The 22070-nt window shown below is 41.7% G+C and overlaps 1 protein-coding gene across 1 annotated transcript in view; it reads left to right on the top strand.

Moving 5' to 3' along the window:
* Positions 1-22070, top strand: part of LOC128436675 (myosin-10) — an 80725-nt gene that overhangs the window by 57545 nt on the left and 1110 nt on the right. Inside the window, exons 14-44 of the mRNA XM_053418481.1 lie at positions 104-222; positions 831-983; positions 1076-1249; positions 1479-1652; positions 2789-2903; positions 3364-3557; positions 3661-3782; positions 3884-3953; positions 4316-4476; positions 5745-5853; positions 10975-11106; positions 11196-11402; positions 11744-11881; positions 12152-12275; positions 12790-12961; positions 15438-15650; positions 15844-15988; positions 16605-16811; positions 16921-17025; positions 17389-17541; positions 18074-18322; positions 18419-18631; positions 18797-19009; positions 19124-19285; positions 19427-19555; positions 19696-19784; positions 19927-20050; positions 20502-20591; positions 20992-21110; positions 21316-21424; positions 21551-21723. Coding sequence (XP_053274456.1) covers positions 104-222; positions 831-983; positions 1076-1249; positions 1479-1652; positions 2789-2903; positions 3364-3557; positions 3661-3782; positions 3884-3953; positions 4316-4476; positions 5745-5853; positions 10975-11106; positions 11196-11402; positions 11744-11881; positions 12152-12275; positions 12790-12961; positions 15438-15650; positions 15844-15988; positions 16605-16811; positions 16921-17025; positions 17389-17541; positions 18074-18322; positions 18419-18631; positions 18797-19009; positions 19124-19285; positions 19427-19555; positions 19696-19784; positions 19927-20050; positions 20502-20591; positions 20992-21110; positions 21316-21424; positions 21551-21723 — 4657 coding nt within the window. The remainder of the gene's footprint in view (positions 1-103; positions 223-830; positions 984-1075; positions 1250-1478; positions 1653-2788; positions 2904-3363; positions 3558-3660; positions 3783-3883; positions 3954-4315; positions 4477-5744; positions 5854-10974; positions 11107-11195; positions 11403-11743; positions 11882-12151; positions 12276-12789; positions 12962-15437; positions 15651-15843; positions 15989-16604; positions 16812-16920; positions 17026-17388; positions 17542-18073; positions 18323-18418; positions 18632-18796; positions 19010-19123; positions 19286-19426; positions 19556-19695; positions 19785-19926; positions 20051-20501; positions 20592-20991; positions 21111-21315; positions 21425-21550; positions 21724-22070) is intronic.

Below are 22070 nucleotides of genomic sequence, written 5' to 3'. Positions count from 1 at the left end.
GAACATAAAAAATATGTATAGAGTCAACAACAACCCGGATTCATTTTTTTGAGTGTACTTTGAATTAACTTTATTTTCTGTTTTTCCATCTCTTGTCTGCCAGCTGCTCAGAAGCTGTGTCACTTGCTTGGTATGAATGTAATGGAGTTTACCAGAGCAATCCTGTCACCAAGGATCAAAGTTGGAAGAGACTACGTCCAGAAAGCACAGACTAAAGAGCAGGTCAGTTGGCTGGGCTTTTTTTTTTGTGTACGTACAGTAATTATTTAATTGAAAGAAATGGAACTGAAGTTTGTTTAGTTGGAGGCCTTCACTAACAAGGAGCGGAAACTAAAGATTATGAATGAATCCTGCAACTAAGGTTTTGTATTCTCTTCCCAATTACAACAATATTTAATCTATAACTCTTCATTCTTCTTTTGAATTGATTGAAAAAAAAAAACATTATTGCAGAACAATTGATGTTCAAAACAGTGAACTCATGATGTCAAAAGGCACAAGGCAACGTTTAGTGTACTGTCTGTTAAATCATTCACATGTTTTAGTCATTATTTGCTATTTTAAGTGAAGTACTTTGATGATAATGGTCAAAGCTTTTTGTACATGGCTGTTGTCCCAAACCATTGACTGAGATATTAATGAAGGTCTGACTCAGAACATTAAAGTTATTCTGTACAGGCTCGCCAAGACGAAGAGCCCATCTGTCCAGGAAAGAATAGATTTCATCGTGAGGATCAGGCCGTGTGATGTCGTCATTCTCTCTTCCTTTATTGTCTTACCATTCATTCTGTTTCCACTCCTCCTTTCCTGTCTCCTCTGGCTGCCTCCAGGCTGACTTTGCTGTCGAGGCCCTGGCTAAGGCAACATATGAGCGTCTGTTCCGCTGGCTGGTCCATCGCATCAACAAAGCTTTGGACAGAACCAAAAGACAGGGTGCCTCCTTCATCGGCATCCTGGACATTGCTGGTTTTGAGATTTTCCAGGTTTGGATTAAAGAAAATTTGCTATCTGCATTTGATTTGTGGTCATTGTGGGGAACATTTCCATTGAAAATATTGTTCTTCCCCTTCAACAGTTGAACTCGTTCGAGCAGATGTGTATCAACTACACTAATGAGAAGCTGCAGCAGCTCTTCAACCACACCATGTTCATCCTGGAGCAGGAGGAGTACCAGAGGGAGGGCATCGAGTGGAGCTTCATCGACTTCGGCCTCGACCTACAGCCCTGCATCGACCTCATTGAGAGGCCGGTCAGTCTGAATCACTACGTTGTTACTGAATAATTGAATCAAGGATATTATTTTATTATGCCTCCCTTAACTATACGTACAAGCAATTTCACAACAAAATAATACCCACTTAACTTTTTTTAACACTCTATTCTTGAATTGTTAATAAATGTAAAGACAAAGGTAAAGATGTATCACATGTATCGTACATACTTTCTGAAGTCTCTGACCCACAATATTGTTTCTTCAGGCACACCCTCCAGGTGTGTTGGCTCTGCTGGATGAAGAGTGCTGGTTCCCCAAGGCCACAGACAGGACCTTTGTAGACAAGCTGACCCAGGAACAGGGCACACACACCAAGTTCCAGAAGCCCCGTCAGCTCAAAGACAAGGCCGACTTCTGCATCATCCACTATGCCGGCAAGGTATGCTGGTTTGCTCACACTATTTGTGTGGATGTGTGTGTGTGTGTACATATCTTTTCAAACCTGGAAGCATGTTTTGATCATAGTTGTTAGAACTGATGACTCAATCATGCTAATGTTTAATCATTACTATATACACTCCAATTCAGTTGTTTTAGTGTAAGTATGTCAACACATGCCCTATAGTTATAGCACTGATTCACTTTCTTGAAGACTTGCACATGGTATATATAACTTACACTACAATCTTATTTTCCAAGATGTCTCTTTTCCTGCCTGATCTTCTTATGCAATAATAATAACAGTTAGTTAAAAGTTTATATCTGTCAGAGCTCAGATGAAAGAATGATTCATGGTTTCTCTTGTGGTGAGATTTCAGGGAAATACTGAATTCTGGGTAGATTTATATGGCGTTGCACTGGAGTGGATTTGGATGATGTCAAGGGTGTTATGCAATAGAATAACACAGCATTTGTCTTGCTGCGAGACCTGCTGAATAGAACATCTGCTTACGATTACATGGACTGTGTCGTTTATCTCCTAATCAGTCAGAAGCTCAGAGATTTGAGCTATAAGAACGAAGCTGTGGAGAAAGTCTGCAGCGCTGCAAAACCCAGATGTTGGGAATGTTGTCACAGAAACAGAAATAAATCATTTCTGCAGTGTACGCCACTACAACAAGAAGTGTGGCTGCATCCAAGTTGTTAGTTGCAATGATGTGTCAGATATACACTTACAGTTTTAGATAACTTCTATATAAATAAATATTTTTATAAGTTCAAAAACATCTGTGTGTGCTGCATTACGCTTGACTGGCCAGTAATTGGATGCAAACCCTCAAACTTCCTGTTAGAGTCCAGCCTGTTGTTCTGTCTATCAACTGATATTCTATTTTTGAAAATAAGCCGTCATAATACTGATTGTATTATGACGGATTGTGATATATATATATTGATTGTGATATACAAAAATGTTAATGTTTTTTGTTCATGTGTCTTTAGCTACTGTATTATTATCAGATTTTTCACAATCGTAAATATCAATATCTTATCATATCAAAATTCAGAATCAGACAGAATATACTTATATTATTGTTTTAAATCCCATGACGAAGTTGTACCTCTATGGGCTTACAGGTGGACTACAAGGCAGACGAGTGGTTAATGAAGAACATGGACCCTCTGAACGACAACGTGGCCACTCTTTTGCATCAGTCCACGGAGAAATTTGTAGCTGAGCTTTGGAAAGACGGTAAGCTATTACCTTTTCATCTCCAAATACTGCAAACACTACAAAGTACTTGAGGGTAAAATTTTAAAGAAAAAAAATGTTTAATCCGTCCGGCTGTCTGCCCAAAAAAATTAAAATAAAATACGGACAGACAGATGGACGAGGGAAAAAAAACGTTTGTCCGTCCCCAAAAAATAAATAAGGAAAGACAGACGTTTGCACAAAAATTAAACAGAACAGAGCCTTGTAGGTAAGAATAGATAATGTGGTCCACCTCCATCGCTGATAGCTACAGAGGCAGGTGTTAGCTCTACACTTTGAAAGCTACTTTGTTAGCCTGCTGCTGTTTGACAATAGTGTGTAATGACTCTTTCATCCATGTTCACTTGGCCATGTTGCTACATTACGTTACTGTGCTGCTTCCACCGTTCTACTGTGAACTCACCAACTCTAACCACTTCTCCCCCGTCTCCCCTACCAGTCGACCGCATCGTGGGCCTGGACCAGGTGGCAGGAATGAACGAGACAGCTTTTGGTGCTACCTATAAAACGAAAAAGGGCATGTTTCGTACTGTGGGACAGCTCTACAAGGAGTCGCTCACCAAACTCATGGCCACACTGAGAAACACCAACCCCAACTTTGTCCGCTGCATCATCCCGAACCACGAAAAGAGAGTAAGTACATACTTTTTTTTTATTATATGGGAAAAGCTGAGTCCTTTACTCTACTTTATGTATATGTTTCTGTTCTTAAAGGTGTATGTGCTTCTTCCTTCAGGCTGGTAAACTGGAGCCTCACCTGGTACTAGACCAGCTCAGGTGTAATGGAGTCCTGGAGGGGATTCGCATCTGCAGACAAGGCTTCCCCAACCGCATCGTCTTCCAGGAGTTCAGACAGAGGTAGCAGACAACAAAGATGTTTTTTAACTCTGTAAATACATTTTACACAGAGCAAAGATTAGCTTCAATTTAAAAAAAATTCTGTTGCTTTTTGTTTACAGATACGAGATTCTGACACCCAATGCAATCCCCAAGGGATTTATGGACGGAAAACAAGCCTGTGAACGAATGGTGCTGCTCCTTTTCTGTATTAAATTTTTTATCAGCTAAGAGTTACCAATGCTTTTAATGCTTGCGAATAAGTTAGCTAATAGTTTTCAGGGCAGAATTTAGAAGATAAGTTTCAGAATTTGGTTGATATTTACTCCAAATCGAGGATCTAAGAATAGCTGGTGTGGTATGCTGCAGAATTTTAAGTCTCTTGATTTGTGACAACCATCTATTAGATTGATACAGCTGCTCAAGTTGATGTAAGTCCACATTCAGATAGAACTCTATGATTTGTCATAGAGGACTGCTAAATTAAACAAAAAGACAATGTAACCCTTTCCAGAGAGGTTATTTCTCAACAACTCTCTCTGTCCAATTTCTAGATATATGCTCTGGAGCTGGACCCCAACCTGTTCCGAATCGGTCAGAGTAAGATCTTCTTCAGAACTGGGGTTCTGGCTCACCTGGAGGAGGAGAGAGACCTGAAGATCACTGACATAATCATCTACTTCCAGTCCGTGTGCCGTGGATACTTGGCTCGCAAGTGAGTGTCAGATACAGTATTTTTGGAGATTTGAAAATTTACTGTAAATGTCTGGACACATGTTTCTATTCCTCTGTGTAGTTCCCAGCTCGTTCATACAGTGTGTGATGCTGCAAATGTTTCTGTCATTCATTGAATGGGCAATATCTGTTTATTAATTTAAAACATTGAAAAATTCACTGAGATTATCGACTGATTGGGAAGAAATTGCAGTTTTGGCAATAAAGTCGAAGTTGTCTTTGTATGTATGTGTTCAGAGTTATCTACTGAAGCATGCTAAGGAGCATGCTAACGAGCTTGCCCTGGCCCATTCACTCTCGTAATACCACTTTGTACCTCAATTGGCGAAAGTGTGTTACTGTAGTGTTCAGCCTGCCCTCAGTCTTATCTGAGAGGATGAATAAGAAATTTGACTCGTAAGGCAGTCTTCCTCTCTCTGCCACATTCCTCCACTCTTTCTTCAACAGCTTTTTGATCCTCAGCGTCTGCCGTGACTCTGACTGGCAGACCAGTTGTGAAATCCCTGTCAGTCTAACAATAACTAAAGCAAACTGCCAGTTATATAATAAACCTATAGAAAACATTACTCCTCAGCCAACATTCGGCAACATCTCAACTGCTGCCCCCTGTTTCTGAGGTTAGGTTGATTCAAGAAAGGTTACCACAATATGTGGGTGAGGCCAAACCCACAGAGCATGCTTTCACATGCATCCTGAAAAACAGGTACACACAGAGAGAGCCAGTAAAGCCTTTACTGTTTATAATGTCCCTCCAGGACTCCATTACACCTGCCACAGGGGAAGGAGAGGGAGGAATTTCCTTGTTTCTTACTATTGGAAAATTCTAACAGACTGCCCCTTTTAATGACCTGCAGATTATCACCTAATAATCTTGGCGGGATTTTATGGAGCTCCCCTGTGGCATTAAGTTTATTGTTTAGCTGGGCTGACCACAAATGTACTTCTTTGGCTCCTCACTCAGCAGTTGTATTTAGTGGAAAAGCTCTTAAAACTGACTGTAAACTACCTTCCCATAATCAATTCACCTGCTGGAGAACACAACTGAAGCTAGAGAGCCAGCTTTGACTCTCACGAGTCACCCAGGTCAAAACCAGACCTAATGTAGTATTTAATGGATAATGGAAAACTTAAGTAGCTGCTTGCAAAGATGGGTTCAGAACTTGCTTCCACTGCCCAAAGTTGCACAAAAATCCTAACAGACTTCTCAAAAACAGTGATTCATTATTTGTTATTGTTTTCTTGCTTTAGAGCCTTTGCTAAGAAGCAGCAGCAACTGAGTGCCCTGAAGGTCCTCCAGAGGAACTGTGCTGCTTACTTGAAGCTACGACACTGGCAGTGGTGGAGGCTGTTCACCAAGGTGAGACTCCTGATGACATCAAAGTTCACACGTGCTACGCAGATGACGCACAGCTTTACATCTCTGTCTGTCTTGGAAATAGCCTTTCAAGAAATACACAATTTAGATTTCAGATAAATAGACACATCAAAGTCATTCATCAACAGATGGAGTTTCGTTAGTTGCAGTGGAAATGTAGATAATCTAAATTTGGACATCTACATTTCCTTTGGCATCTGAGAAAACTCCATCTGCTGGAAAGAAAACCTTCAGGAAAATTCAGGTTTGAAGTAATATTAAATGACACTTGATTAGTTTCTATAAATTTAAATAGCGACTTGGATGCAGCTTGTCCCTGCATATAAATCTTATCAGTTATCCCTTTTAATAACAAGTGTGCTTAATAGTAGGCTGTCAGACGAGTTGCTGTTTAGATTCTCTGCTCAGGACGTCTTTAGTTATTAGTGACCTCCATTTTTGTAGTCAACAACACAACTGGTTTAGTTTACTGATATGGCAATAGGGCATGTCATTTCCAGTGATGATGGTGAAGTAGTAGGGCGCCCTCTACTGGATCACAATGTAATGTTCAAATCTCAACTTATTTTTAATGTTAGAATTTTGAAAAAAGAGTGGCAGCCCTAATAAAATCCTATAAACTATAAATGAGACTGATCAACAGTGTGTAGCGCCTTTAACCCTGATGGAAGAAAGCAACCGACATTCCCCTAGGTTCAGAACAGTGATAATTTATTGCCTTGCCAACAATTCTTATTTTGCAGTGCAGTGAATTAGGAACAAACAAAAATAGAGCTCTTTCAATAAAATAAAAAATAAAATAAAGTTCAAAGAAAAGTGTCCTTTCTTCTAGGGATGCACCGAATATTCGGCCACCGAATATATTCGGCCGAATATTGCAAAAAAGGCCACATTCGGCCACATTCGGTATCCGGTAAAATGAGTGAAAAACAAGGCCGAATATTAGCGGCGCGTTTTAATGACGCAAGCAAACAGCGTCTAGTGACGCGATAAACGTAAACAAAGATGTCCGCGAAGAACTATAAATCAAAAAGGGTCCGTCCGATCCGTCCGTCCGTCATTCCGAAACGGACTCGGAGAAGCATACTGAGGCCATGATTTATAGTTCTACGAGCCTTTTTGTTGTGAAAACAATTCACCGCCAGAACAGTAGATGGCGAAACGAAAGTCGAGCTTAGACAAGCCTACCTCATGAGGTATATAGAATAAGTCCACGCTGGTTTATTTACGTCCTCCCGGCTCCTCACACACAGTGAACGATGGCAACTAACAGAAAAAGGATGTTGATGACGCGACAGTTTTTGCTGAATAAAGTGACACCCAGCGGGTCAAAATGCTTTTGTTATTGTGTCTTAACGCAGCGGTTCCCGGGTCTTGTTTCCAAACTGCGTTGCTAATTCAACAGCTGCAACAGCTTGAAGCTACACGGAGGCAGCTAGCTCCCCCCAGCTTACACACACAGTCAGCAGGGACACCCGATACTAACTACTACCAAGTGTTTGCTTCTAACCTGACGGTGTTTGAGAAACAGTGTCATGACAGCCGTGGGATTAAAGTCAGCGGGTTTTTGCGCTGTTCCCACCGCAGTTAGCATGGTGGCTAGCCCGCTAGCCCCGTTATCAAAGTTCGTTATAACCGTATGTGACCGTACACACATGCTGTAAGTGCTCTAACCAGCCACCGTCAGCCGGACAACGCCGCTTGCTTAACACACTTGTCACATTAATCATAGAGTCGTAGTTGTGATTTTGGTTTATTGTGATGTAGGGAATGGAACAGGAAGTTTCCATTCCGAAATGCTGGCGTTAGCGGACCAATCACAGCCAAGTGCTATCCGTGGGCTGTCCGTCATTTCGACGTGTAGTTAGAAAAATGAGAGCTGCACGAAAAGCTCTCCGAGGAGCCTCGGAGAGGCACGGAGAGGGCGTTCCACGTTGGAGAGGGCGGTCCTATCTGTCCGTGTCCGTCAAAACGGAGAAGCATACATTGGCCTTAAGTAGACCTATGGCTTGATACAGGCACAGTTGTTTTTGTCTGTAAAGCAATTTGGGTTGTCTTGTCTCAGATGTCAGTTTCTTTCTGATGACAAATCTGTTCTGGTCAGGGATATGTTATGTACCTGTAAGTGTTTGATGTTACAAGCACACTTGCTATTTACCTCAGCCTTTACATTATTGTTTACATTATAGCCTACTGTTACTTAGTAGACTTGTGCCAACTTTTGCACTTTTTTGCACAACATGTCAGAAATGTTAAATAGACATTTACTTTCTTTGAAAATCATGTCTATGTATTTTATTTTTGCAAATTAAAAAAAATAAATAATGAAAAACTTAACAACCACATTCGGTATTCGGTATTCGGTATTCGGCCAAGCGTTTGATTATTATTCGGCTTCGGCTTCGGCCACAAATTCTCTATTCGGTGCATCCCTACTTTCTTCTATATCAGAAGATGGGGTTTTAACCCTGTGTTCGTTCTACTACCCAGGTAGGTTTTATGGTGAACGTTCTTATCTGTATCAAAGGAAAGTGAGTAGATGTCTTTGGTCTTCGGAGTGGATCCCGATCTCCGTCTGCTGTCAATCGCCTGGCTCGCCACTGAACCACCAAAGGTTCAGAATACTGATCAATATCTGATCTAGCAAAAAACCAATCTACACGCATGGTGCAGAAAATAGATTTCAATTATCCATATTCATCACATGACTTCTACTACTCTTACTCTGATTCTCTGCATATACATATCCAAATGCAGTACATTGTTCCAATCATTGTAAATGGCAATGTACACATTTACAGTACAAATATTTTAACAATTATTCATCATGTACTTGTACTTAACATAAATATACTTATTTATCTCTATAAGCAGTGTTTATATTCTTAAGCAATATTCATCTTTTTAACTGTAAATGAACTGTATCAATTCAATCCTTTTTACTCCACATTCAAATGACCTCCATGAATTTATCACATTATGTACACAGTAAATTATATCTGATCAATATAATTACAACCTGACATCGTCCATCTCTGTCTCTATCATTAAATATTGTGGTGGCATGGTAGTTTAGCCAGCTACACATTAGCTATATTGAACACTAGGGCTGAACGATTAATTGCATTTGCGATAAAATCGCGATATGATAAAACGCGATTTTCTAATCGCAACGTGCGCGATTAAAACGTGCGAAAGAGAGTAGGGCACTGGGCTGCTGTCCTCACCCGCAGAAAGAATGCCGCGGGACCACAAAACTCCTCTGATCAAGAAGATAGCGAAGCAAGCCTGCATCACCTACAGGGTCCTAAAGTCTTCGGACGTGGCGGACTCACAGAGCGAGCTCATCCCGCTGCTGACCGCGTTGCGGGCGGCGGACCTGAAAATCGCTCCCCGGAAAAGCAAGCCGTGCTCCGGGGCTCCAGAGCCCCACGGTCACCCACATGCACATCTGCGAGACGGAGGTGTTCAGCATGGGGGTGTTCCTGCTGAGGCCCGCGCGCCTCCATGCCGCTGCACGACCACCCGGACATGAACGGGAATCTACGGAGCTGCTGATCCGCAAGCTGCCCTTCCAGGGCATCCAGCTGGCCCGCCGCATCCGCGGACACAGAGCTTAAACTGCTGCTGCTCCACTGACTATAACAACGCCGCATTCCAACACTTATAAAATACAATTAAATGTGGAAGTAATCCAAGTATTCAGAATACGTATATAGAATATAGTATCCTTCCCAACACTGGAAATGTTACTGACTTGAGAGCAGTAAGACTATAATTTAAAAAATGTTTTTCTCAAGACGGTAAATTTTGCACACAGGTTATAAAAAGTGAATGCCTTGTGTTTATACTAACAATGACTTTGATTAAATTACTTAAATGCACACTGATTTGTTGTTCTTGTTTCTGTAATGAGCCGTTAAATTAAAATGTGGGAAAGAATATTGTACAGTAAATGTATCTAATATTGTGTTGGTCATATTTAAATCATTCATTATGGTTTTTTTGGGGGGAAAAAGAAGATAAAATAAAAAAATCGCATATTAAATCGCAATCGCAATATTTGGAAAAAAAATCGCAATTAGATTATTTTCCCAAATCGTTCAGCCCTATTGAACACCACAGTATATCTGAGCTAGCTTAACAATGCTATCCGCGATTAGCGTTAGCGCGGTAGCTAGCGATCTTTTAGTAGTAATAGTAAGTAATTTTCCACATATCACAATGATACAATAGTACCACGGTGGGTTAAAACATTAGGAAACATTCCCTTAACTCCGATTGGTTTTATGAAAGTATCTCAGTAAGCAGCATGTTCATCTGAGCTAACATCAACAAGCTAATAACGAGGCTTAGCCTCTTAGCATGTAGCAATGCTCTTACCGGAGTCCAACAGAGGCTTACACGGCTGAAGCAGCTCCGCTCTCTCTCTCTCTCTCTCTCTCTCTCTACACACAAAGCTATCTCCTAATAAACAAGAGATTTATCAATATACTACGTGGGGATTAATCATTAATTTATGAGGTTTACATCACGTTTCATACCCAGGTTCGTCAGCTCACTCAACGAGTGGCACTCACGGTCAACGTCTCGGGTGTGGCTCAGGACGAGCACGCGCTCTGTGGTCGTGACCATGAATGCAGGGCTAACGCGTCACCTTGTGGTGGGGCTCGGTAAACTCCCTCTAAATGACATACATGGGTCTGGTATCCATGTGGGTTACAAGTGGCTTGTGCTGCAAGAGGTTGATCAGTGCACTCTCAGTAATAGTAGACTAATAGTAGTCGATTTTAGCACCTACTTAACTTAAATTAATTTGTTAATCCATCCATAGATTTTCTGCGGTTTCTCCAGATCACATATACCTATTTATTGTAATATATATAAATTATGGTTAAAGTCAGCTGTGACCTATAAACCAAAATCTTAGACAGATGATGTAGAATATTACATAAAATGTATCTGCTTAATTAACAATTATAGGCCTTATTGTCCCAACTGGTTTTCTGTAATTCATTGAGTGTTAAGAAATGGTTTTAAAGTGTCTCCTAGGTGGAAAGATTGATTTATTTAATTCATGTTCTCTTTCTCAATCTCTCTCAGGTGAAGCCTCTGCTACAGGTCACCAGGCAGGAGGAGGAGCTGCAGGCCAAAGACGAGGAGCTGGTAAAGGTGAAGGAGAGACAGCTCAAGGTGGAGAATGAGATGGTGGAGATGGAGAGGAAACACCAACAGGTAATCATGTTAGCTGTTGTGGAGAGGAAATAATTTCATTTTGGTTAGAGGGCTGGGTGCATCGTCTCAAACTGTTCCCTCCCCACCAGCTCGTCGAGGAGAAGAATATTTTAGCAGAGCAACTCCACGCAGAGACGGAGCTGTTCGCCGAGGCCGAGGAGATGAGAGTTCGTCTGCTCTCAAGGAAGCAAGAGTTGGAGGAGATCCTTCATGATCTGGAGTCTCGGGTGGAGGAAGAGGAGGAGAGGAACCAAAGCCTGCAGAATGAGAAGAAGAAGATGCAGTCACACATCCAGGTTTATATCGTATTACCCTCTCCTTACTTGTCCATCAGTAAGGTTCACTCATGGCATTACCTATTTGGTTTTTTTATATTTGGTATAAAAATGCTATTTTGCCCTCGTATTTCTTTCAAAACCAAAACGTCCTCTTTCCTAATGTTATTCTAATCCTGTGGTAATATAACACTTGCAATTAAATCCTGATTATTATTATTAAGAGTTCAGGTTTTGTAAAACATTTTCTGTAGATTCTTTACAAGTTGCATTAGTTTATAAACTTCTGTGTTTAGACTTTGATCTTATCGCATTTAGTTGGTTTTTGGATATTTATATGTATGATGTTATTCTCTCCACAGGACCTGGAGGAGCAGCTCGATGAGGAGGAAGCTGCACGACAGAAGCTGCAGCTGGACAAAGTGACCGCTGAGTCAAAGATCAAGAAGATGGAGGAGGATATTCTGCTGATGGAGGACCAAAACTCTAAATACCTCAAGGTGAGAACATTTTATCTGGAGAGATTATGTCAAATAAGAAGCGCTAACCTGTGACACATTTAACACATTGCCTGTTTCAATTTCAGTGGCAGTGTCAAAATAAAACATTGTTTATCAATGGTTTTTATCAATGGTGTTTACATAGTTGGTGACTTTAATTTTAATGGTGTAACAGCAATAGCAAAAAAGTTTTCTTACCTTTTCACTTCCCTATATTAGTCGTGTCTAACCCAAACTTCATTTATTATTCTATCTGGTTTGATCTAACAGGAAAAGAAGTTGCTAGAGGACAGGATCGGCGAGATGACCTCCCAGCTAACTGAGGAGGAGGAAAAGGCGAAGAACCTCAGCAAAGTCAAGAACAAGCAAGAGCTGATGATGGCTGACCTGGAAGGTAAGAGACCTACAGCTGTAACTGGCACTAATTTTGGTCCAGGAATCTGGAGCATAGGGACGAGGACAGACACAAAGTAGGTTGCTTAAGATGGACAGGCACAGTCACATCATTTGAAACAGGAGACAAGGGTTGAGTGAAGACACTTTCATTAAACGAACTGTCCTCACAGCAACAGGAAGAATAAAAGTCTATGAAAGAGAAGAACAACACAAAGGTCAAATATAGGGCACACAGTATGACTGTCTATGAGCCTATTTGGGTGAAATTACTGTTTATGGCTGTACAGTGATTTAATGAGCTGCAAAGCAGGTAATCTGATTGCTCTTAGTCGTGTCAGGCTGTCAACCATTAGGTATCACTTTCTGTGACCTCTTGAGCTCTGTTTAACCCCTTAAACTTGTGACTTTGGCCTTTTACCTGTTCAGAGAAGGTTATATGTCAAAATACATTTGACATAATACATTTTTATTCGCTTTGCATTAACATTCGATTGATTTGTGACTCCGCTCAGAGCGTTTAAAGAAGGAGGAGAAAACCCGTCAGGAGCTTGAGAAGGCCAAGCGCAAACTGGACGGGGAGATGACCGACCTGCAGGACCAGATCATTGAGCTCCAGCTCCAGGTAGAGGAGCTGAAGATCCAACTGACCAAGAAGGAGGAGGAGCTTCAGGCCGCTCTGTCCAGGTCAGTCATAGTCATAGAGAAGATAGAAAAAGAAAAAAACTTGAAAATAGGGAGGACTGAAGCAGACATATTTTGCAAAAAAATTACACTATTTGACAAACTAGCCTGGGACAGATAACTAGCAGAAAGGTTTGGGTGGGTGAAATAGGTATCATACATCATTAATGTGGAAAATATTCATTCAGTTCCTGAAAATGTTGACAACAAACACAGAGAATCTTGTGCGTTTCTGCAATGAACCCAGGTGCATCATTGAGGCCAGACGGAGTCTAACGTTTTGTACAGTTTACAATTAGGCCTCAGAGTCATTGTAAACTGTGTGTCAAACTAAACCCATTATAGATTCTATATAATGTGATTAAGTAAAACAGTTCATCTCTCATCCAAGAGGCTCCTTCAGTTCAGTTCACCGGATCTTAAAAAACTGGTTTCACATCTGTGCCTGGTGCTAAAGCATTCAGTATACTGACATGTTTTCAAAGTTACTACCATCACTACATATCTAAAATGGTGTGGTAAAATATTGCTGTCAGTGTTGATGCTTATTTCAGTGTGTAACAAACACCACAAACATCCTTTCACGAGTGCATTTCCATGACAACTGCGCTCTACGGTGGTACAGCTAATAGGAGGACCAGAAATAGCCCCAAGAAAACCGACGAGTCAACCCTGAACTCGGACTTACATGCTTTTCAACAGATGCCGTGCGTGTTTCAGCACACACACAAACACACATACACACACTTACACACACACACACTCCCCTTCTCTATTTTCCTCCTCAGTACTTCCCTGCGTTCCTCTGTTCATTGCTACCAGCTGCAGTGTTTCCCCTCAGCGACTCTCGCCGAGATCTTTCATCTCTGAGACAGCCGTGTCTGATCACAGGAAAATTGATGATAACTGATGCTCTCAGTCCTGGTTGTCACAGTCGTTTTTCCACACTAAGCGATGAAGAGCTGAACTAATTGATGCTGTCATTGCACAGTGGAAGAGAAACTGTTAACAAGCCCTTTTTTTTTCTCGTTAGCCGTTTTTTGTCTCTTGGTTGTTAAAGTTCTGTGTCTTCCCACTCAGAACCATACACTGAAAATAAAGATGGACGATGTGTCTCCACTTCCACTTACTATGCAGAAACGAAATACCTAATTAAAACAAAATAACCATCTTTGAGAAAAAATGTATTTGACATGTTTATGGCTCTAAGGGTTAACGACCTATCCTGCAGCCAGCCACCAGGGCCCAGTCAGGATGCTGGCCTCCCTCTGGGGAAGTCTTATGTCATCTATCTTTATATACAGTCTATGCAGTCACAGTTAAATTTTTTGATTAGTTTCTTTATTTAGTCGTTAGCTGTGAGCTGTGAAGGTTGTTTCTCTGTTTGTCAACTCAGATCTTTTTATTGTGCCTTTTCCTCCAGTTCGTCATTAGTCCAACAGTCCAAACTGCAGGGATTGATGGAAAACGTCTGTCTTACTAATTTCACACACAAATGATCAGTTTAGTCACAGCCGCAGATAATTAATGATGTGCACTTGATGTGCCTCATTTTGAACTCTGCTGCTCTTCTGAGAGCTGTGGTCTTTGTTTAGAAAATGGGGAATTACATGAGATGAGACTCATTAGTGCCTTCATTCAACGTGGTGGCACCATGTTCATTTTATCACTAAATCATTACAACATTCCATGTGTTTGAGCAGTGAATCTCTGTGTATGTGAGGAATGTTACTGAAGAATCGCAGCCAACATGAACTTCACTTCGACCCCATTTCAACTAAAAACATAAGACATCCCTGACTTGTCTTTCATTGAACATATTTATCATTACAGAGAATAAAAGTTTTGATTTTAAACCTAATTTTGGTTCATTTATCTTTTTAGATAACAATAATAAGAACGACTGTCAGTTTTCTCAATCAGCCAAAATGTAATGAGTAATTGATCAAGTTCATAAACTGAAAGACAGTGACTGAATTTACATTGATAACAAAATTCTGATTATTGACTTTATTCTGAACAATATTATTTCAATTGTCAACATTAAGCCCTACTACTTCTTTACTCTCAAACCCAGGTCATTTTATTTATTTCGACTTATTAGGGTTGATAACAGAATATTGGTGTCCATGGCAATGTGCCTACTGTCAAACATTTGAAATAAGTGAAATATGTGGAACCTAAATAAGCTGACTATTTTTCTTTAAAGGTGAAGTGTCAGTGACAATTTACAAGACTATACTTATGTGCTGCTGTTCAGACAACCAAAATATCCTCGCAGAATCTTCTACCAAAAGTTAAAAATATTGAAACTTGGAAATATGTTGAGTTTATTCAAGATATTAATTTGTGTCAAAAGAAAGTGACTTCCTCAGATGAATATGTAAACTATGGATATTTTCCTCAATTTCCATTCGTAAGTGATGAGATTAGAGTCTGCAAAAAAAAAAAGGAATTTGTTATTTGTGTCTCCAACTAGGAGTGACGAGGAGATCGTCCAGAAGAACAACGCCTTGAAGCAGGTTCGGGAGCTGCAGGCCCAGCTGTTGGAGCTTCAGGAGGATCTAGAATCAGAGAAGTTGTGTCGAACTAAGGCGGAAAAACTGAAGAGGGACCTGAGTGAGGAGCTCGAGGCTCTGAAGACGGAGCTGGAGGACACGCTGGACACCACTGCCGCCCAGCAGGAGCTCAGGTGCTTGTTTCACTAGTTGAGCTTAACGGATCTCTTGTCTTTCATCACAGAAAGACAAGAGATCCTCTTTGGTGCCTGAGACATACGTGGCCATTACTCAGTTAAGATAATAGACACAATAAATGTGTCTTTATATTATATCCTGATAGTTGTCCCATTCTCCTTAACCCTCCCCTTTGTGACTGATCTCCAGGACCAAGCGAGAGCAAGAAGTGGCAGAGCTGAAGAAGGCCATTGATGAGGAGACCAAAAACCACGAGGCTCAGATCCAGGAAGTTAGACTGAGGCACGCCACAGCGCTGGAAGAACTCTCTGAACAGCTCGACCAAGCCAAGAGGGTGAGTGGGTCACACACGATCTGATGTTATTATATTGTGATGCACATGTTCTATCAATATCAATATTTATTTATCAAGTGTAGAGTTTATAACATTTTATGATAGCTACCCCATCTACCCTTAGAACATGGATCATGGTGTTTGGCCTAATTTTATCACCTGCCTCTGTAATGTGTGACATATTTAAAAAACAATGTGTCAATTCAATTGTATTGACACAAAGTGCATTTTGTGTCAATTGGACAATGTTTCAACATCTTAATTATCACACTGATCAATAGGTGGCGCTATGACCCTGCACTAATAAAAAAAAAAAAAAAAAAATTATTTTATTTTTATATTTTATTTATTTTATTGAGAATTGCACTCATCTCTATTTCACAAGTCCTGAAACATTAACAGTTAAAAATATGTGTCTTTAATTCAATACTATGGTGCAAGATGTAAAAGATGACGTTGATTGGCTGGTTCAAATCTCTTTTATTTTCAGACACACAACTTTATAAATCAGCCTCATGTATTGACACATCTATCAGTACAGAGACAATGGCTGTGCCAGCTGCAGTATTGTGTAAACAAACAAAAATCAAGAGAAGCTTTTTCTTGTTCCATACAGTTCAAGGCCAACCTGGAGAAGAACAAGCAGAGTCTAGAGACTGACAACAGAGAGTTGGCCTGTGAGATGAAGAGTCTGCAGCAGACAAAGACAGAGTCGGACCACAAGAGGAAGAAACTGGAGTCCCAGCTGCAGGAGTTTACGGCCAGAGCCACAGAGGTAGAGAGGACCAAGGGAGAGCTCTCTGAACGCTCACACAAACTCCAGGTAAAATGGTTCTCCGATTTATTTGTCAACATTTGCTCAGTTTCATCTCATACTGTGAATCAGTTTACTTTACTTTAGTCATAATAACCCTGTATTTGTCTTTTATCAGACTGAGCTGGACAACGTTTGTGCATTGCTGGAGGAGGCGGAGAAGAAGGGCGTCAAACTGACCAAAGAAGTGGACAACCTGAACAGTAAACTGCAAGACTCGGAGGTGTGAACATCAACATTAGCTTTCCTGTTAAAAGTGTAAAGCAAAAGAAAACATGATCTAGAATAACTGCAAAAGTTCCAATCATGGTCTCTAGATCAATGTGAAATAAAATGTGTCACAAAGCCGAATGCCCATACAGTTGAAAACACAGAAGACATTTTTAAGCCACTATTCTCTCCTTGCTAATCAATGAATCCACCAGGAAGATTTCCCTGTTTATTAGAGATTCATTTTCTTATCTATCTGGCCATGAATACAAAGATTCACCTTACGTGATTTTCAATGTTTATAGCAGACTATGGGAATTACACACACAGGTCTCCCTTCCTTTCTCAAGCTTTTGGTTTCTGGTGCGGTGTTTAGGAGCTGAGGCAGGAGGAGACGCGTCAGAAGCTGAACCTGAGCGGCCAAATCCGTCAGCTGGAGGAGGAGAAGAACACCTTGTTGGAGCAGCAGGAGGAGGAGGAGGAGGCACGACGCAACCTGGAGAAACACCTGCAGTTGGCGCAGTCTCAGGTATAGTTCTTCATCTTCACAAACTTGAACTAGCAGGTCGTATAGACATATACAGATACAGGTCTGACACACAAACATACATTTTTGAGACAGGCACAACTTTCCTGATCCTACTGATGCCCAACTGAGTGCTGAGAGAAAGACCAGGCAAAGGTTTACAGCTGGGAACATCTGTCCTTGACATGCATAGCAGCTGTATTGCATTGAGGCTGGGCACCAAGTTAAGAAATGGCAAGAAATAAAAAATGTGCGTCTGTCCATCAGATAAACGGACAGACGAACAGACAGACGGTCTGTTCGTCTGTCCGTTTATCTTGTTTAGAGGACTTCTGGGACAAGTTCGTCAAATTAAATATGTGGAAAATGTGGAAATTGGCCAGGAGGGTGATATGTTGCCTTGTTTGCCTTTTGTTACATTGAGTGAAATCATATTTTCATTCTGTTCCCACAACTTTAAACAGTAAAGCGAGATGATGACTTCAGCATGTCTTATCTTTGTTTGTTCATTGATATTAAACAATATTTCCTGCAGCTGTTTGAGACAAAGAAGAAGCTGGACGAGGACGTGGGAGCGATGGAGGGCCTGGAGGAGGCAAAGAAGAAACTTCAGAAGGACATGGAGCTGACCAGCCAGCATCTGGAGGAGAAGACCATGGCCATGGACAAGATGGAGAAGACCAAAAACCGACTGCAACAGGAGTTGGATGACCTGATGGTGGACCTGGACAACCAGAGACATATCGTATCCAACCTGGAGAAGAAGCAGAAGAAGTTTGACCAGGTACACTGGATCTCTGACAATCTTTCAGAAATGATAGACAGATGCTGTAGAGTGTTTTCAGAGGATTGAATACCACTGTTTTTTCTGTCTGCACAGCTGCTGGCGGAGGAGAAGACCATCTCAGCTCGTTACGCTGAGGAGCGTGACCGTGCAGAGGCAGAAGCCAGAGAGAAGGACACCAAGGCTCTGTCTATGGCCAGAGCTCTGGAGGAGGCTTTGGAGGCTAAAGAGGAACTGGAGCGATTTAATAAGCAGCTCCGTGCTGAGATGGAGGACCTGATGAACTCCAAGGACGACGTAGGAAAGAATGTGAGTGACCTTTGACCTCCTAAATGATACTTCTGACACTTCCTTTAATATACTTAATTTCTGTTGTTCTCTGTGAAGATCCCAGGGTGCCTGTTGAATGACCCTCAGTCTGACTTCATGTGACTTATTTGCTTGATGGATTCTGTGTATCCTCACACTGGACAGGTCCACGAACTGGAGAAGTCCAAGCGTATGCTGGAGCAGCAGGTGGAGGAGATGAGGACTCAGCTGGAGGAGCTGGAGGATGAGCTGCAGGCCACCGAAGATGCCAAACTGCGACTGGAGGTCAACATGCAGGCAATGAAGGCCCAGTTTGACCGAGACGTGCAGGCCAGAGATGAGCAGGGAGAGGAGAAGAAGAGGGCGCTGGTCAAACAGGTACAAGGGGGGACACAAGGCTTATATAGGACATATTAGAATCCTCAAATCAGTATATGGAGTACTGAAACACTGATTTAACCTGATGTACTCTGTGTTGCTGTTTCCCTCCAGGTGCGTGAGATGGAGGCAGAGTTGGAGGATGAGAGGAAGCAGAGAACTCTGTCTGGCGCCGCCAAGAAGAAGCTGGAGATGGACCTGAACGAGCTGGAGGGACAGATCGAAGCTGCCAACAAAGGCAGGGATGAGGCCGTCAAACAGCTCCGCAAACTACAGGTAGCAACACAAACAGACATCCGGTCCCTGCCTCACTCCTCGTGCGTCACAACATGGGAAATGTGTTTCTGATGTCAGAGCTGAAAACTACTTTCACCAGCTCTTATTTCTCTGCTCCACACTGTCTGTGTTCCCCTGCAGGCTCAGATGAAGGACTATCAGAGGGAGCTGGAGGATGCTAGAGCCTCCAGAGATGAGATCTTCACCCAGTCCAAAGAGAACGAGAAGAAACTCAAGGGTCTAGAAGCTGAAATCTTACAGCTACAGGAGGTGGAGATCCTGATTTTTACTATATCAACTAATGTTCAACTGATTATATCTGATGTTCTGACCCTAATACCTCACAAGCATGGGAAATATCAAAATTGTGGAATAAATAACTTAGTGTGTTTGTGTGTGTGTTTGTGTAGGACCATGCAGCATCAGAGAGAGCCCGGCGACATGCTGAGCAGGAGAGAGATGAGCTTGCTGATGAGATCTCCAACAGCGTCTCTGGAAAGTCAGTGTCACTTTGTTTGTACAAATACTTAACATCAATATTGGACCATTTTGGGGGATGAGCTGGTTATTTGTTTTGGTCTTAGTGTAAAAGAAAAGTCAGCAGTGAGTAGAGAGATGTAATCTGTGTAAATGTGTGTCAGGTCATCGCTGCTGGAGGAGAAGAGGAGGCTGGAGGCTCGGATCACACAGCTGGAGGAGGAGCTGGAGGAGGAGCAGGGGAACATGGAGATGCTCAACGACCGCTTCAGAAAAACCACAATGCAGGTGGAGTGACCACACATTAAATAACTCTAATCATCTTCATTCTCGTGTGGAAAAAAGATGGTGAGCACAGTCAGACCAGCAGAACACAGACATGTTAACTGAGACTTTGTCAACACTAATGTGTTTTCATTTTAAAAAGGTGATTTAGAAACATCTCCGTCCAGACGAGCGCTTTTGCTCCATTTCAGAAACGATCTCCGTGTTTTGGTCTGGAGGATTTTTTTCTCATCCAGACTTAAATGAACAATAGAGTTTTCATATTAAAAAAAGGGCTAGACTAAAACGTATCAGTGTGGAGGTATTCTGAGTACTGTTGCTCTCAGATCAATCAGTACTCTGCGACATTCACTGACAGTTTGTCTGTAGTTTAGTAAATTTTGCCGCGGCACATTAGGTAGATGAACTTTACATCAACATGCTCCGTCTCTCACCCCCTTTCTCTCTTTCTCAGGTGGAAAGCCTGACCACTGAGTTGACTGGAGAGCGCGGCACTGCACAGAAGAGTGAGAACGCTCGACAGCAGATGGAACGGCAGAACAAGGTCCTGTATAGTTTGTTACATTAGAACATATGAATATTAGGGTTGCAGAGAAGCTTGCTACCATACTGAAACATCTGACTCATAACACACAGAGGACATTACCCTTAAGTTTCTAATGTTTCTACTGGCATCAAGGAGCTTTATCTTCTCAACTCTGCCACAGCAAATTTCTCATTTATTTCTGGACATAACACAGGAATTACTGTTGGGGTTCAATATCTTTCAATATCTTTATTGTTTCTGCTCTGCACATGCACACAATCCTCTGTTCTGTTGCTCACGTTGCTTTTCTCATTTACTGTGGAAGCACTTCACCATGGAGGGATAGCTTCAGATGAAAAGTAAATATTTGATCATATTTAATGCTCTTGATCCTAACCGTTGCATATCATGAATGTAGGATTTGAAAGCGAAGCTGGCCGAGTTGGAAGGGACGGTCAAGTTGAAGTTTAAAGCGTCCATCGCTGCCCAGGAGGCCAAGATCCTGCAGCTGGAGGAGCAGCTGGAGCAGGAAGTCAAGTAGGTGTCCATGAAGTGATCAAGTCATTGTTAACTTTAATGTGTGTAAAGGGTCTTGGAGTCCTTTGAGAAGCACTCTATAAATATATTTATTATTATTTATTATTTTTATTAAGATTTCCTGTTCACGATACACTCGTGAGCGCCCTCTGGCGAAGATTAAGCATGTTACGCAAGTTATTTAAATTCTGATTTGAAATTCCAGGGAGAGAGCAGCAGCCAATAAAATCGTCCGTCGCACAGAGAAGAAACTGAAGGAGGTGATGATGCAGGTGGAGGACGAGCGTCGTCATGCCGATCAGTACAAAGAGCAGGTATGAACTCATGATGAGCATATTGATTTGCATAGAAAGATTCACTTTTACTTTGAGTTATTCTGTCAGTGTGCAGAGTAACCATCCAAAAAGCACGACCTCTGACCACGTTCACCTTCCTGTCAGATGGACAAAGCCACCTCTCGTATGAAGCAGCTTAAGCGTCAGTTGGAGGAGGCAGAGGAGGAGGCCACCAGGGCCAACGCCTCCCGCAGGAAGCTGCAGAGGGAGCTGGACGACGCCACCGAGGCCAGTGAGGGTCTCACCCGGGAGGTCAACTCCCTCAAGAACCGCCTCAGGTAGGAGGAGGACTCTGCCAGCTCTGTGCATGCATTCATGTTCACTTAAAAAATTTAAGGAGAAAAAAAACAGAAGAGCAAAACCAAGCAAGATGCATTTATAATAATAACAGGCAACTTTAGAACCGAGTCTGTAATATGCTATTCTGTCTGCGTGTGTATCTACTTTTTATGTGTCGAACTTCTTTAGAAACATAAGTATCTTTATTTGACAGATTCCAGTCTGTACTTGGAGCTGGAGCTAGCACTCGATTGGCTTAGCATAAAGATTACAGATAAGGAAACAGGTTTTCTGGCTCGGTCCAATGTTGAAACAAGTGTTACAGCTCCATTAATAGTCCATAGTT

Source organism: Pleuronectes platessa, chromosome 3, assembly GCF_947347685.1.
Source record: "Pleuronectes platessa chromosome 3, fPlePla1.1, whole genome shotgun sequence".
In the NCBI taxonomy this organism is placed as follows: domain Eukaryota; kingdom Metazoa; phylum Chordata; class Actinopteri; order Pleuronectiformes; family Pleuronectidae; genus Pleuronectes; species Pleuronectes platessa.
This window is presented reverse-complemented; position numbering and strand designations above follow the sequence as displayed.